Source organism: Carassius carassius, chromosome 11 (genome assembly GCF_963082965.1).
Source record: "Carassius carassius chromosome 11, fCarCar2.1, whole genome shotgun sequence".
NCBI classification, from domain to species: Eukaryota; Metazoa; Chordata; class Actinopteri; order Cypriniformes; family Cyprinidae; genus Carassius; species Carassius carassius.
Window position 1 is genome coordinate 4,573,506 of NC_081765.1, and position 15,344 is coordinate 4,588,849.

General features: G+C 38.3%; 1 protein-coding gene across 1 annotated transcript; it reads left to right on the forward strand.

Moving 5' to 3' along the window:
• Positions 1–868: 868 nt before the first annotated feature.
• Positions 869–13,413, forward strand: pdk1 (pyruvate dehydrogenase kinase, isozyme 1). The gene is made up of 11 exons (XM_059561411.1): positions 869–1,525; positions 1,806–1,947; positions 2,023–2,094; positions 2,972–3,156; positions 3,429–3,524; positions 11,016–11,093; positions 11,214–11,290; positions 11,471–11,569; positions 11,646–11,756; positions 12,125–12,238; positions 13,097–13,413. The coding sequence occupies exons 1-11, from the start codon at positions 1,417–1,419 to the stop codon at positions 13,235–13,237; spliced, it is 1,224 nt and encodes a 407-aa protein (XP_059417394.1). The 5' UTR covers positions 869–1,416; the 3' UTR covers positions 13,238–13,413.
• Positions 13,414–15,344: the final 1,931 nt, after the last annotated feature.

Sequence of the window (15,344 nt, forward strand, 5' to 3'; positions counted from 1 at the left end):
TGTTGCACTGTTTTGCTATACGCTTGTATGTGAGTTCACAGGACTGTGTCATATTTGTATAGCGATGGGGCTGCGTCTCTCTCAGACATCTGTCGTCAGACATGATTTTTAAGTAACCTGATTGGATCCCCACACAGGAATCTATATCCAATCCCTTTGAGTCATGACGCATGGTCGTATCTGATTGGCTGGGGATTAATTTTAGTGTATACAAGAATTATTTATGGTTGCTCTGCCGAGGCTGAGCCTTTTTATTCGCTGTCCCCACGGCGTTGTTCTATACAGTCCCCAAGGCGTTAACGCCATGTCGAGAGACCGTTCTCGAGAGGGAACATCTCCGGTTACTGTCGTAACCTCGGTTTCCTGAGAGACGGGAATGAGGGCCGCCGTGTTCACTGCTCGGATCTGCTGTACTGTCTACTCAGTCGGAAGATTCTGAGGTTATGCCGCCAACACGGCACAATATATAGTGGCGAGGCCCCGCCCTCGTTTGCCGTCTTTGCTGGCATTGCCCAGTGAGAGTTGCAACTTCACTGGCGTTGTGCAATAGGATTTCAGGTAGGTTAGGAAGGAAGGGAGTCCCCCAAGGCGTTAACGCCATGTCTCGTTCCCGTCTCTCAGGGAACCGAGGTTACGACAGTAACCGAAACGTTTTGAAACAAAAGTGCTGTTCCTTCTAATCTGGCAGCCAAAAACACAACAAGAAGACATTTTTAAGTCAAAATCTCAAACTTTTAGCGCACCTGCTATGAGTTCTGCCTCATGTTTTGCCTCCAGCTAGAGCGGTTACGTCACAGTGTCGTAGGCGATTAAGTGCAACGCCACATATGGCCACGTGACCCAAATACGCACGTAATGCGGAAGTAAAACAGAGTGGCTGCTATCTGACGCACAGAAACATCTACTTTAGTGCAGCATTAATTTGTTTACAGCAACCTGGCCAATCGGTTTGATAATCAAGCAGGGAAACAGGTCAGAGATTAGGGCTTTTCTCAGCCTCTGCCGTCCTCGGAGCTCAGCCGCTGTGGTCTAGAGGCTATTTTTAAGGACAGTGTGCTGTTTGTGGGAATGTGCGCTTTACATGCGGCGAGAGGCCCAGTGTTAAGTGATGCTGTCTATCACATGAGCACACACACACACACAAACGCCGGAGGAGTGTTATCGGTCTTCACACCCGTCACGCACTACTCCGGGATCACCTGCATGTTCAGGGCGATGTCATGCATATAATAATCATTACAGAGTCTGATACAGAAAAGTGAACCTGCGTTTTCCAGACAGCGCTGGTTATCATGACTGTCATTCAGAGTCATACTTCGAGAGAGAACTGCGCGGTTTACTGCTGATTGTGTTTGGGACAAGAGCATACGAGCTCCATTTTTTGGGGGGATTTTCTAAAGAATTAAAGCCTCCAACATGAGGATCTTCAGGACTCTGATGAACGCTGCATCCGTGGCCAAACAAATCGACTTCTACTCCAGATTCTCTCCTTCTCCTCTCTCGATGAAACAGTTCATAGACTTCGGTGAGTCCGGAAATATAATGCACAAGATTCAATACGAGGACAGCTTTACTGGAAGGTGCATTTAGTTAACTTCAGTATCACATGAACAATACTTCATCAGCATTTACTAATGCTTTTAACAGTAGTTAATGCACTTGATATTAACATGAACTACCAGTATTTTCATGAATTTATGAATTTACTATAATGCCATGTATATGTTGTTTTGTGAGCTGGATCGAATCAGTGTGTGTACCAAAGCTGATGTTTTCTGTCTCTCTCTGTGTGTATTTGTCTCTAGGTTCAGAGAACGCATGTGTGAAAACGTCATTCACGTTTCTAAGACAGGAGCTGCCTGTCAGGCTGGCGAATATCATGAAAGAGATCGATTTATTGCCTGATAATCTCCTGAGGACCCCTTCAGTGCGTCTGGTGCAGAGCTGGTCAGTGTGTGGATGTGTGTCTTGTTCTTCTGATGCGAGACCTGTCTAAACTGTGCTTGTGTCTCGTCTCTGCAGGTACATGCAAAGCTTTCAGGATATACTGGAGTTCAAGGACAGGGATGTTGATGATGAAATGCTCAAACAAGAGTAAGAGGTCTTCTTTAGATTTCCAGGGTTATCAGAAGCAGAAATCCTAATAGTTGGGTAAACATCTATAGTGGGGAAGATAATATAGATACAAATATGTAAAACAATTTTTTTAATAAGATTAGAGAGCTTGATTAAGTTGGTAAGAAGAGAGAAAGATGCTAGGTATGCTGGCACTCCTTCATTCATTGCTTCTGGAAAAATCCAAAAGGTTAACCAGTTTTTTTTGTAATTTGACACCATGGTATTATGCACACAGTATAGTCTTTGAATATGAAAATCTAAAAAACTTTGCTAGGTTTACAAATTGTCATTGCACAAAAAAACCCTTAAAAGTAAAACTTTAAATAAATTTTTTATAAAATATATTTCCATTTTTTTTTATTTATTTTTTTATTAAATGCTGGTCAGAAGAAAGATGTCAAATATGCAATCACTGTATTTGAAACACTCATGCAAGCAGCATTAACTAGTTTTCTGTCATTTAATGCCGACGTAATAAAACACTAAAATATAAATGTATTATTATTATTATAATATATATTTTTTACAATATTAATATGGAAACGTGTCATTAAGTTGCTATTTCACACACCTGCATAAAGTTAGAGTTTGGTGGTTTAGCGATTAAAATAATATTAAATGATTGATATGTTTGTTTCACATAATTAAATATTGCCAAATACTCCAAATGAAAATTAAATGTTGGCATATTTTAAAATAAATCTGGTCTATTTGGTAAAACTGCAATTATTTAAAATGATCCCAAACACCTGAAACACACTTTGAGTCTCGATCCATGAAGACCTCTATCTTCCAGTGCTACCTGTGCTAACACACACACACACACACACACACACACACGCTATTGTTGTAGCTTCACAGATGCTGTGATCAAGATCAGGAACCGTCACAATGATGTGGTGCCCACCATGGCTCAAGGGGTGGTGGAATACAAGGAGACCTACGGGACCGACCCCATCACCAGCCAGAACATCCAGTACTTCCTGGACCGGTTCTACATGAGCAGGATCTCCATCAGGATGCTCCTGAACCAGCACAGTGAGACACACACACACACACACACACACACACCTACTAGTGCTTTATAATGGGCTCTGTTATGGCCCGCAGAAGTGTGAAGTCTGCTGTAAATGCAAGGGCTTCTGGAATGTTCACTCATGTATTGTAGGTTTAGCAGCAGCGGCTGACATGTTTACATGCCTCACAGCCATCAGTGGCCTGGATTTCTGAGCCAGTACACATGGAGCTGTGTTGTTCCTCCAGCGGTGAGAGGATTGCATGTCGATGACATAATGTCTGTGTGTTTCCAGCTCTTCTGTTTGGGGGAAAGATACGTGACAATCCTGCTCATCCCAAACAGATCGGCAGCATTGACCCCAGCTGCTGTGTCACTGATGTCGTGAAAGGTGACTGTGATCTATCTGTCTTATTAACACGTAGCAGTAATGCAAGGTTTTATTAGTGGGGTAATGACAGTTAAGAAAATGTTCCCTCAAACATCTCAATTCTCAGATTATTAATATATATATATATATATATATATATATATATATATATATATTAATCAGCATAAATTAAATTCAGTTTGTTACATCAAATGCTAAATGAAGTATTAAACAATTAGTCCTTTAGCAGATGCTTTTATCCAAAGTGACTTACAAATGAGGACAGTGGAAGCAATCAAAAAGAGCAATGATATATAAGTGCTATAACAGTGCTATCTCAGTTAGGTTAACACAGTACACGTAGCATGGGATTTTAAATAATATAATTAATAAAGATATATATATATATATTAGGGGTGTAACGATACGCGTATTCGTATTGAACCATTCGGTACGAGGCTTTCGGTACGGTACGGGGTACGCATTATGGACCGAACGGTTCGTTGGACTAATTAATTATATTTGGAAAATAAAAAAAATTTGTGAAATATAATATGCGTTCAACAAGGTAGCCCAATAACCCAAACGACGTAACAGGCAACGCCCCTGACACCCCGAAGAAGAAAAAAAACACCAACTTATATGTTTATGTTAGGCTACTCAGTCAGGCGCTCGCTCACTCAGTAATACACGCTGAAGGCTCGGTGCAAAATGGCCAATGCATTTAACAGACCAGAAATAGAAGATCCTCCAATAACCAACAGGTCTGGTGTTTGGGTGCACTTTGGATTCCCTGTAAGCTGTAATGGTGATGGCAAGAGAGTGGTGGATAAAAAAACAACGATATGTCGCATCTAGGGTACACCAGCGGGAATACAAAAAAAAAAAAAAAAACACCAGCGGGAATACTTGAAACATGTCAACTCATTTACGCCGACATCACCTTAGTGTGTCAGTATCTGGGAAAAGACGAAAAAAAGGAGAAACATACACGCAACAAACTATCCCCGCAGCATTTAGACAGACATTTCCAACGGATTCAAACAGGGCAAAAGACATCACCACGGCGATTGGTAGGCTACATTTACGTTATAGCCGCGGATATGAGACCTTACTATTTACCATTGATTCTATCATCACCATTATAGCTTACAGGGAATCCAAAGTGCACCCAAACACAAGACCTGTTGGTTATTGGAGGATCTTCTATTTCTGGTCAGCGCGTACTGAGTGAGCGAGCGCCTTACTCTGTAGTGGGAAACGTAGGTTTTAAGAACATGCTTAATGTAATTGAACCCCGTTACAATATTCCTTCACGAACCCATTTCAGACAGACCGTAATTCCTGCTTTGTTCCAAAAAACATAAGCCCTATAGAGAACCAATTGAGTAAAAGCACACACATTATAAATATAAAGAGTTATAGAGTTCCATATAAAAAGTTACATCTTTGTATTTGTTCATAACTACTACAATAATATAACATTTTCATTTTTTTTTATAAGGAGCTGTTTTTGTTTTATACAGTATGCTGCTAAGAAAACACCATAGAAGATAGGTGAAGAATAGCTCCATCATTCTTCAATGAAAAAAAAAAAAAAAAAAAACATACTGTGTTTTAATAAATAAAACATTTTTTAAAAATCAAGGAAATTTATCTGTCAATTTTTTCTTTTTGCTGTATCTAAAACGTACCGAACCGAACCGTGACACCAGTGTATCGTATCGAACTGAACCGTGAATTTTGTGAACCGTTACACCCCTAATATATATATATATATATTAGTGCTGTCAATCGATTAAAAACTTTAACTAGATTAATCACACATTTTTTCTGTGATTAATCGCAATAAAAAAAGAAATGTTTTTGTACATTTTTAATATATTTTTTAATGTAATAATTTCACAGTTAATCAAATTAATGTAGAAACAACATACAGTATTTTTTAAATACTTGTTTAAATGGCATCTTTTTATGAATGAAGGCCAGCTACTGATTTTTTTTTAATTTTTTTACATTTATTATTAGGCTTCAAAAATATAACAGTTTTTAATTTAAGTAAACTTAAAACAATGCTAACATAAACCCATAATAAATGTCATGTTTACTCCTGCCCTTCCTGTCTTAACAGTTAGGAAATATACAGAAATTTAATAAAGTTATCAAAGTTATATGCAGTCTGCACTGCATAAACTATAAATTAAACAGTTAATCCTTATTAAAGCTACAAAAGTTATTTAGTCAAGAGCAGCGAGTCATTTTCTCTGTTCCCTTTGTTCTTTAACTTTACTGACAGGAAGCTTTATTGGCTGCTGTCCCTTTAAGAGCAGACAGACACGCGGATCTCACCATTTATATACTGTCTATGGATCTCGCCTCATTCTCTCACAACTCTTTTTGTTCATTTTAGACTTTATATAAATCATTTAAGATTGCTCTTATGATGATAAACGACAAAACTGGCACTTTGGGATGTTTATTGTTAGTTTAAGCGCTTAAGAGAACTGGATTCTGGCGCCCTGTCTATGCATTGTGTGTGCGTGTGTGTGTGTGTGTGTGTGTGCGTGTGTGTGTGTGTGTGTACGTGTGTATGTGTCACATAAGGGCATTCACAGACAGCACATTCTCTTTTGTCTTGCCGCGCTTGAAATGTTTAAAAGCATTTAAATGAATAAGAGCGTGATCATATAATGTAAAGCTAGCCAACGGATGGCAGAAAATACGGATGCTGCGTTAATTGCGTTAAATATTTTGACACGTTAAACCAGACAAAAATTAATCGCATCCGTTAACGCGTTAACGTTGACAGCACTAATATATATATATACAGTTGCAATCAAAATTACTCAACCCCTCAGAGACTGCAGTACTTTACAAATACAAGCTTTTCTGAAGATCCAGGATAAAATAAAAAATGCATCTATAATAGTTCACTGGCATATTAAAAGTGAAATTGTCAATATATAATGTAATATTTTTGAGTTATAAGATATTTTAATAATACTGCCATGTCATAATTATTCAACCCCTATTCAAAATTTCTGTTTTTAAATCACTTATTTGGATGGTGGGGAATAAAACGGTCTCAAAACGCAATCAAGCCTTTTAGAAATACATACAGTTAGCCCATGCATGTGTTGAAGTTGAGTAGCAAAAATGTCAACAGAGATCTCACAAAAGCTAAAGAGAATAAATATTGTATTACTTTAGAAAGGCTAAGGCTATATGATGATTTCCAAGACATTGAAGGTTCCTAGAGACACAGCTCTCAGCCTTATTCCATAGCTTAAAGTGTGTTTTACCAGAAAATATTTGAGGGTGTTGAAGAAAAAGCACAATATGATAAAATGTTTAATCAGAGCAACTGAGAAAAACCTGCAATGTACAGCCAAAGACTTGCAAGATGACCCGATGAAAGAAGGAAAACCATTTCAATGTAGTTTGTAAGAAGAACACTAGACAAGTGTGGCCTTCATGTTGAGACATCTTGATAAATACCACTCTTGATCAAGAAGAACAAAAGGCAGACTTGAACTTGATAAAATTCATTTGTGTGGACCTGTGGAGCTCTGGAGGAATGTTTTATGGAGTGATGTGACCAAACTGGAACTTTTTGGACCCATGGATCAGCGGTATGTCTGCTGCAAAACAGGCAAAGCTCATAAGCAGAAGAACACCATCTCCATCATCAAACTTGGAGGTGGATCAGTCCTGTTATGGGGTTTCTTTACTGTAGAAGGAAGTGGAAATCATGACTGTATAAAGGACATCATGGATTCTTTAAAGTGTCAGGCCATTTTGACAAGAATTGTGATGCCTTTGGTGCAAAGACTGAAGCTGATGATCAATGGACTTTCCTGCAGGTCATTCATACCAAAGTACACATCCAAATCTACTTCTGCTTGGTTCAGTGATCAGTCATAGAATGTACTTGAGTGACCTGTTCAGTCTCCAGGCTTAATTCTCATTGGAAATATCTGGTTGAATTTGAAGAAAGCAGTGGCATTGTGAAAACCAAAGATTATCAGTGATCTGAAAGCTTTTTCAGGTGAGGAATGGGCCAAGACTGTAGTAGAGAGGTGACAGAAGCTTCTAAACACTTACAGACAACGTTTATTGCTGATTTTAAAGAATAAAAGATTTTGCACAAAGGGGGTTGAATAATCTTGAACATAAATATTTAGAGCCAATATGAATTTCATCATGATTCATCAATGTTCCATTCTCAGAATCACTCAAAAGTGTATTAACAAACTTTCTCTAATACTTTACTGATGCCTTTGTTAAATTGTTTTCATAAAATGTTGTTCTCTGCAGCATAATGTCTTGCAGGTCAAGGGGGTTCAATAATTATGATTGCAACTGTATGTGTGTGTGTGTGTATGTATATATATGTATATATATATATGTGTGTGTGTGTGTATGTATATATATATATATATATATATATATATATTTTTTTTTTTTTGAAGTTGTAAATGTTCAGTGACCAATTCTCCACACCGCAGACTGAGGACAACTTCACAATGACCGAAGCACACTCTTTCTCATCCTCCTCCCCACTCTCAGAGATGTATCCAAACTTCTCCTGTCCAATCATCTTACTACTTGCCCACTTGATCCGATCCCCATTCACCTCCTTCAAGCGATCTCTTCTTCAGTCATACCTTCGCTTACTCACGTTATCAACTCCTCTCTTCACTCTGGAACATTTCCCTCAGCATTTAAGCAGGCTCGGGTAAGCCCTCTGCTCAAGAAACCATCTCTAAATCCAGCGCTCCTTGAAAACTACAGACCGGTATCCCTTCTTCCATTCATTGCAAAGACACTTGAGCGAGCTGTGTTCAACCAGCTTTCTATGTTCCTTGTACAGAACAACCTCCTGGACAGCAACCAATCTGGCTTCAAAAGCGACCACTCAACTGAGACTGCTCTACTCTCGGTTACTGAAGCCCTGCGACTAGCAAGAGCAGCTTCAAAATCCTCAGTACTCCTCTTACTGGACCTGGACCAGATTCTCCTGTCCACCCTCAGAAAGATGGGCATCTCTGGAACAGCACTCCTGTGGGTTAAGTCCTACCTCTCTGACAGATCCTTCAGTGTGTCTTGGAGGGGTGATATTTCGAAGTCACAACACCTTGCTACTGGGGTTCCTCAAGGCTCAGTACTTGGACCACTTCTCTTCTCAATCTACATGACTTCATTAGGATCTGTCATTCAGAAGCATGGCTTTCCTTATCACTGCTACGCTGATGACACCCAACTCTACTTCTCATTCCAACCACATGACCCGACGGTAGCTGCTCGCATTTCAGCCTGTCTGAGTGACATTTCTAGCTGGATGAATGACCATCACCTTCAGCTTAACCTTACGAAGACAGAACTCCTGGTGATACCAGCTAACCCATTGCTTCATCACAACTTCTCTATAAAGCTGGGTTCAACAACCATTACTCCTTCAAGGACAGCCAGAAACGTATGAGTTGTGATGGATCATCAGTTAAGCTTCACAGACCATATTGCTACAATGACCCGGTCCTGCAGATTTTTGCCTTATACAGCATTAGGAAGATTATACCCTTCCTGTCAGAGCAAGCCACCCAACTTCTTGTCCAAGCTCTTGTTCTCTCCAGACTGGACTATTGTAATGCTCTTCTTCCTGCATGTACTGTCAAGCCTCTGCAATTGATCCAGAATGCAGCAGCGAGGGTTGTCTTCAATGAGCCAAAAAAAGCTCACGTTACTCCTCTCCTCATCAGGTTACACTGGCTACCAGTAGCCGCTCGCATTAAATTCAAGGTACTGATGCTTGCCTACAAGATGACCACTGGCACGGCACCTACATACCTAAACTCACTGGTTAAATCTTATGTGCCCTCCAGAAGTTTGCGCACTGCAAGTGAACGTTGCCTTGTGATGCCATCCCAAAGAAGTTCAAAATCACTCTCACAGTCCTTCTACTGGACTGTGCCCAACTGGTGGAATGACCTCCCAATCTCAGTTCGTACAACTGAGTCTTTACTCATTTTCAAGAAACATCTAAAGACTCCTCTTTTTCGCCAGCACTTAACCAACTAATACTAGCACTTTTCCTTCTTTTCTTGTTTTTTCATTTATAAAAAAAACTGGCTATGCATTCTGTACTGGACTAACTGAGACTTGTCATGGCACTTGTATACTGTTGCTGTTCTCTTGTTGACCTGACTGCTTCTATTGTTCTCATTTGTAAGTCGCTTTGGATAAAAGCATCTGCTAAATGATTAAATGTAAATGTGTATATATATACATATCTTTGTTATTTCAGATGGCATAGATTATTTTCAGATGGCATAGAAAGATAATGTTTATATCAGGATAAGTTACATTTATTATAGCAAATGCTACCATGATTATGCATTTTTATTTTCTAGCATTACAGTTATTACTAGGGATGTTCATTTTGGTTAGTTTTCCTAACCGACAACCGGTGCTCTTTATCCGATTATTAACCGTTAACCGACAAGATTATTCTGCGTGCAGAGAAAACCATGATAAAGCTAGGCTATATATAGTGAATAAATAGGCCTATACGAGAGATATATTTTTACTTGAATAATAAATTATGAAAATGAATGGAAAACGCAGAGTTAATTTTTGTGCTGCGCGAAAGGAAACAGACGGCAGAAACCCGCCATCCTATTTTTCTTTAGGCTTATTTTACACACAAAGATTTGTTTTTATTGTGAATGTAAACAAATAAAGGCAAACTGTTTACAATTCCGATTATCTTTATGACTTAAAGGAGAAGTTGCTTCCAATGTTAGAAGGAAAACTCCAGTGACACTCACAGTTCAGCTTTGCTATGCTGACAATGCAGCCTGTTCATTATCATAATAAAATACAGTCAGTCAAACACATGGGGAAAAAACACACTACTCCATGTAATAAAATCTGTGCTGTTAAGTGTGATGTTGTGCAAAACATTTTGTTTTACGTGGATATTGGAACGCGAGTGAAGTAGGCCATAATAAATAATAATTTGTCATTAAAATACATCGCGAATACGGAAACATTTGATTTTGTATGAAATAAAATAAATAACTTTATTAATAGGCTACGCCATGTATTTTTTTATTTTCTCTCTAAAAAACAAAACATTTTTTATATGCGTAGCATATTTGAACCATGCAGCAAACCTTTTTAAATATTTTTATCAATTATTGAAAATAAATCAAATACTTTTTAAACCGTTAAACTGATTGTATTAATCGGTTAGGTTTCTTAACGATCAGTTAACTGGTTAAAATGAACACCCCTAGTCATGACAGTGGAGCTAGGATTTTTTCTGTTGCAGTGAAATATGATATGAATGCATACTGCCACCCAAAGTACATTAGAAACCGTGAAGCAATACTCTGGCAAACACACTGGAATAACAACAGCAACTTCTCTGCCTTGAGGCTACTTTACAATCTATAAAAAAATCAGTTTTCCTGTTCACTATTTAAACTTTGTCCTGTTACTGTATTTCAGATGCGTATGAAAATGCCCGTAACCTTTGTGACCGATATTACATGAACTCACCTGAGTTAATGCTGGAAGAATTTAATGGTAACTTCTCGCTGCACGCACATTTTCCTGCAGTCACGTGACTGAATGAATAATTAGTTAACCATCAGCATTGCTCATGTATGGAAGTGTGAGTGCTGTTTGTATGTGTCTCCTCCACAGTTAAAGGACCTGATAATTCCATGGCTGTGGTGTATGTGCCGTCTCATCTGTACCACATGGTGTTTGAGCTCTTTAAGGTGCTGTACTTCAGTCTCACTCATCTGTAGAGCACATCTGACATAAGTTCTGAGTAAAGTGTAAATATTCAGGATTGGATCATGCATGATTTTGTGTCACGTGACGCACATTAAATGGTTTTGCTCTTTTAGGGGAGCAGCAGCTTGCTGAGCTATAAATATGTTGTGTGACTCCTGCAGAATGCCATGCGTGCAACCATGGAGCTTCATGAAGATAGCATGGAGTATCCCCCGGTGCATGTGCAGATCGTCCTGGGCCATGAGGACCTGACCGTGAAGGTATGGACAGACCGGACAGACCTCACTATTAAACGATAAAAGCGTGTTTGATGTGAATGGTGTTGTTCTGTGATAGGTCAGTGATCGCGGAGGCGGAGTCCCGCTGAGGAAGATTGACAGGTTGTTTACGTACACATACTCCACTGCACCTCGTCCTCAGATGGACACGTCTCGAGCCACTCCTCTGGTCAGTGTGTGACCTCTCTTAAATCTGAAACGTACTGTCTGCAACTCACCACTTTCTTTCAGTTTCATTTTTTATAATGGTTAGAACTGAAGAGTTGTAGTAGCTGTGGCTTAGTGATTGGCTTACGTGCTCAGACAAACAATGGAGCAAGTTGGAGCCTGCATTTCTTGATCTCATTCTCTCTGTCTTTCTCTACATTAATTTCCTTAAGTTTCAACTTGTCTGTCAGTAAAAATGACATGCATGTTGTTTTGAAACACAAATTTCCTGTCCTGACCTGTTTAAGCACCCACAATATGCACAGTATATCTCTGCCATGTTGATGGTGTTTGTATGTGTGTGTGTGTGTGTGTGTGTGTTGGTCTCAGGCTGGTTTTGGTTATGGGCTGCCCATCTCCAGACTTTACGCCAGATATTTCCAAGGAGACCTGAAGCTGTACTCTATGGAGGGATACGGCACAGATGCTGTCATTTATATCCGAGTGAGTAACCATAACCCTAAATATAACCCCTGGTTTTCATCCCCCCAAAACAATATCATCTTCTTATAATTATTTGCATTAAAAAATGTTATTCTATTTTAGTACATTTCAGTTTTTTTTGCATTGACGTAATCTCGTGCCTATAGTCGAATGTCCAAAATATAATTATTATTCTTCACAAGGCAAGTGACTACATTCTGTGATCAAATACAATCGACTTGTCAACGTGCTCCACAGCGCCACCTAGTGCATTTAGTTGTAACTGGCTTTTAGTTTGTGTGCTTAGGATTTCTCCTGGATTCCCTGGCCAGCAAAGATAATTAGTTAAATTCGAATAGTGTTTTTTATATATATATATTTTTGCACTCTTTTAACAGTAATGTGGAAAAATATGATTAAAAACAACAAAACAAAAATATTAAATGTGCCTCCCAATGCAAAAAAATCTAAATGGTTCTAAAACAGACTTAATTTAATGCTTTTGGATATGAAACAAAAATACGAAGCCGAGCAACTCTTTTCAACATTGATAATAATCAGAAATGTTTCTCGAGCAGCAAATTAAAAGGATCATGTGACACTGAAGACTGGAGTAATGATGCTGAATATTCAGCTTTGCTTCACAGGAATAAATTACATTTTCAAGTACGGTATATTATTATAGAAAGCAGTTATTATAAATTGTAAACATATTTTAGAATATTTTTATTTTGACAGTATCAAATAAATGCAGCCTTGGTGCAAAAAAAGGCTTATTTCAAAAAACACCAAACTCTTACTAACCTCAAACTTTACTTGAATGGTGGTGTAAAATGGTGTTTTTTTTTTCATTTTTAATTTATTTTTTTATCCCTAAAGGCTTTATCCACTGAGTCCATCGAGAGGCTTCCCGTTTACAATAAATCAGCCTGGAAACATTATAACACCATCCACGAAGCCGATGACTGGTGTGTCCCCAGCAAAGAGCCCAAGGACATGACCACCTTCCGCAGCTTCTAGTCTGATCTCAAAGCTTGTGTCATGAATGTGTTCCTCTATACTTCAGCCGACCAAATCAAGCGTCTTACCTTCATCTGTCCACCCCTCTGTAGGTCAGGAGAGAGGAACAAAACAGACTGGGGCTCAGAGGAATATATCAAAGAGCATATATAATGTTTCTAGTGTGTTCTAATGAGAAAGTTTTGAACTGTACCAGATGTTACCAGTGTTAGCACAGGTGCCATCACATCCCCAGATAGACAATTTAGGCTGTTGTCCTTCTGCTGTATTTTGAGTGTGATCCAGTGGGACCTAATAATCTTAAATTTGGATGTGTAATCCAGTATTTATTTGTCTGTCATCACGAGACAGACTGAAGTGTTGATCATTTTTGCTTTAAACTGACATTTTGTGATTTGGGAAATCAAGCTTGTGTGTCACACAGTTGTGGGCTATAATATATACACCAGCATAACTGGCGTACACTCCATGTGCAGTTATTTTTTTCTTTTCTAAGAAGGTAGTGTGAAGAGTTTGAAAGCGTTAAACGCTTGACACCACTAGAAAATGTTCAGCTTCAACTAAGTAATTAACATTTCAGGCACTTAAATTACAAAAAAAAAAAAAATGCATGTACTTATGAACTGTCTGCTTCTTTTGACCAGTTTGAAACTGTTAAAGAGTAGTAGTTTGAAACTCGTCCTGTTCCAATAAAGCACTTAGCAGTACATCAGTACATCTACTGGACACAGACTGTAACTGCAGACTCAGTCAAGGCGCTTTTCTGCATGTGCTTGGACTTCTTTTCTTGAGTCACTTGTGCAATAACAAGTGTTTTTGTGTTTTTTTCCTTCCATAGTAACCAAAGATACGCCTCGTTTACGTACATTTACAGTTCCACGAAGTATCAAAATGAATTTTTATTTTATTTTAAAGTGTTTTTCTATTATTTGAGGTTTGTGGGGAGTAGAATGTGTTTTCCAATGCAGTGGCATTCGAACGTTGGTGTACAGTAGTGGCGGGAGAAAAGAACCTTTACGAAAATTCGAAATTGAAGCGCTCGAACCAACACAACCACATTCTACTAAAAATGCTAATAAAAAAAAATCAAATACCATTAAATATTAAGTTTCTGTACGTGTTATTTTATCATTTACAGGGCTTGGCTATAAGAGGCTATTAACTACTAATCCTTTTATACAAATGTCATTAAAAATATCTGCAAATGTATAAAACTGATCCGAGATCAGATTAAATCAAACAAAATGTTCACACCGATGACGTAACGTAGGCCCGTTTCCTGAAATCACGTGACTGGCAGATTCACAGACATGAAGCAAATGATTCACGAAGTAGAAGCGCCCATCACTAGTGTGCAGATCTGAATCTTCTGCTTTTTAATAGGTCATTAAGCTGTTACTGAACAGACTTTATCCACTTTTACCTTTTGAAATTAGTTCTGCTGTGAAGGGAACCGCATTTTGGAATGAAGGGAAAAAAAACAGTCAAAAGGTGAAAGCATTTATTTGTACCAGATAGAAAGCTTGATTTTTGTCTGTTCAAAATCATCTATTTCACAAGTTAGAAAAATATAACCACAGACACAGAATCACAATGACATGAGCACAAGTGGCGTCTCTTTAAAAACAAAAACGAATCTTAAATCAGATGATAATCAGGACTTAGATTCATTACACCCTCTGTCACAATATGGGCCATGGCCACTAATAAAACTACACTACATTCTGCAACAATTTTGTATTTTTTGTAACCATATCTATAATATAAAAGCAGTAACCGTCCAAATAAAAACAACTAACGAGATGTACAAACACCTTTCACTTCGAGTTTCACTCTGCTTTTCAGAATTATCCAAATGGTTCTGACCAACAAGCTATTCTACTTAGTAGAAAATGTGTACAAACGTTAATGTCTCTTCCTTAAAGCTATGCTAATAGTTATGTATAAAATATCTCATTTGTACATTTATAAACCATGTTCCCCTTTGTTTCAGTAAAAATATAGTGCTCAATTAATATCACTCAACTGTACAAGGATCCAGCAAAATGACCCGCTTAGCACCACGGGCCAGAAGTACTCCTAAAATACAAGAAGAAATCTTTTTAAA

Excerpts from the sequence above, each read along its gene's own strand:
- pdk1 (XM_059561411.1), top strand. The coding sequence starts at position 1,417 with ATGAGGATCTTCAGGACTCTGATGAACGCTGCATCCGTGGCCAAACAA. Across the intron at positions 3,157-3,428 it reads GATGCTCCTGAACCAGCACA|CTCTTCTGTTTGGGGGAAAG; the intron begins GTGAGACACACA and ends GTGTGTTTCCAG. Across the intron at positions 11,291-11,470 it reads TGGTGTTTGAGCTCTTTAAG|AATGCCATGCGTGCAACCAT; the intron begins GTGCTGTACTTC and ends TGACTCCTGCAG.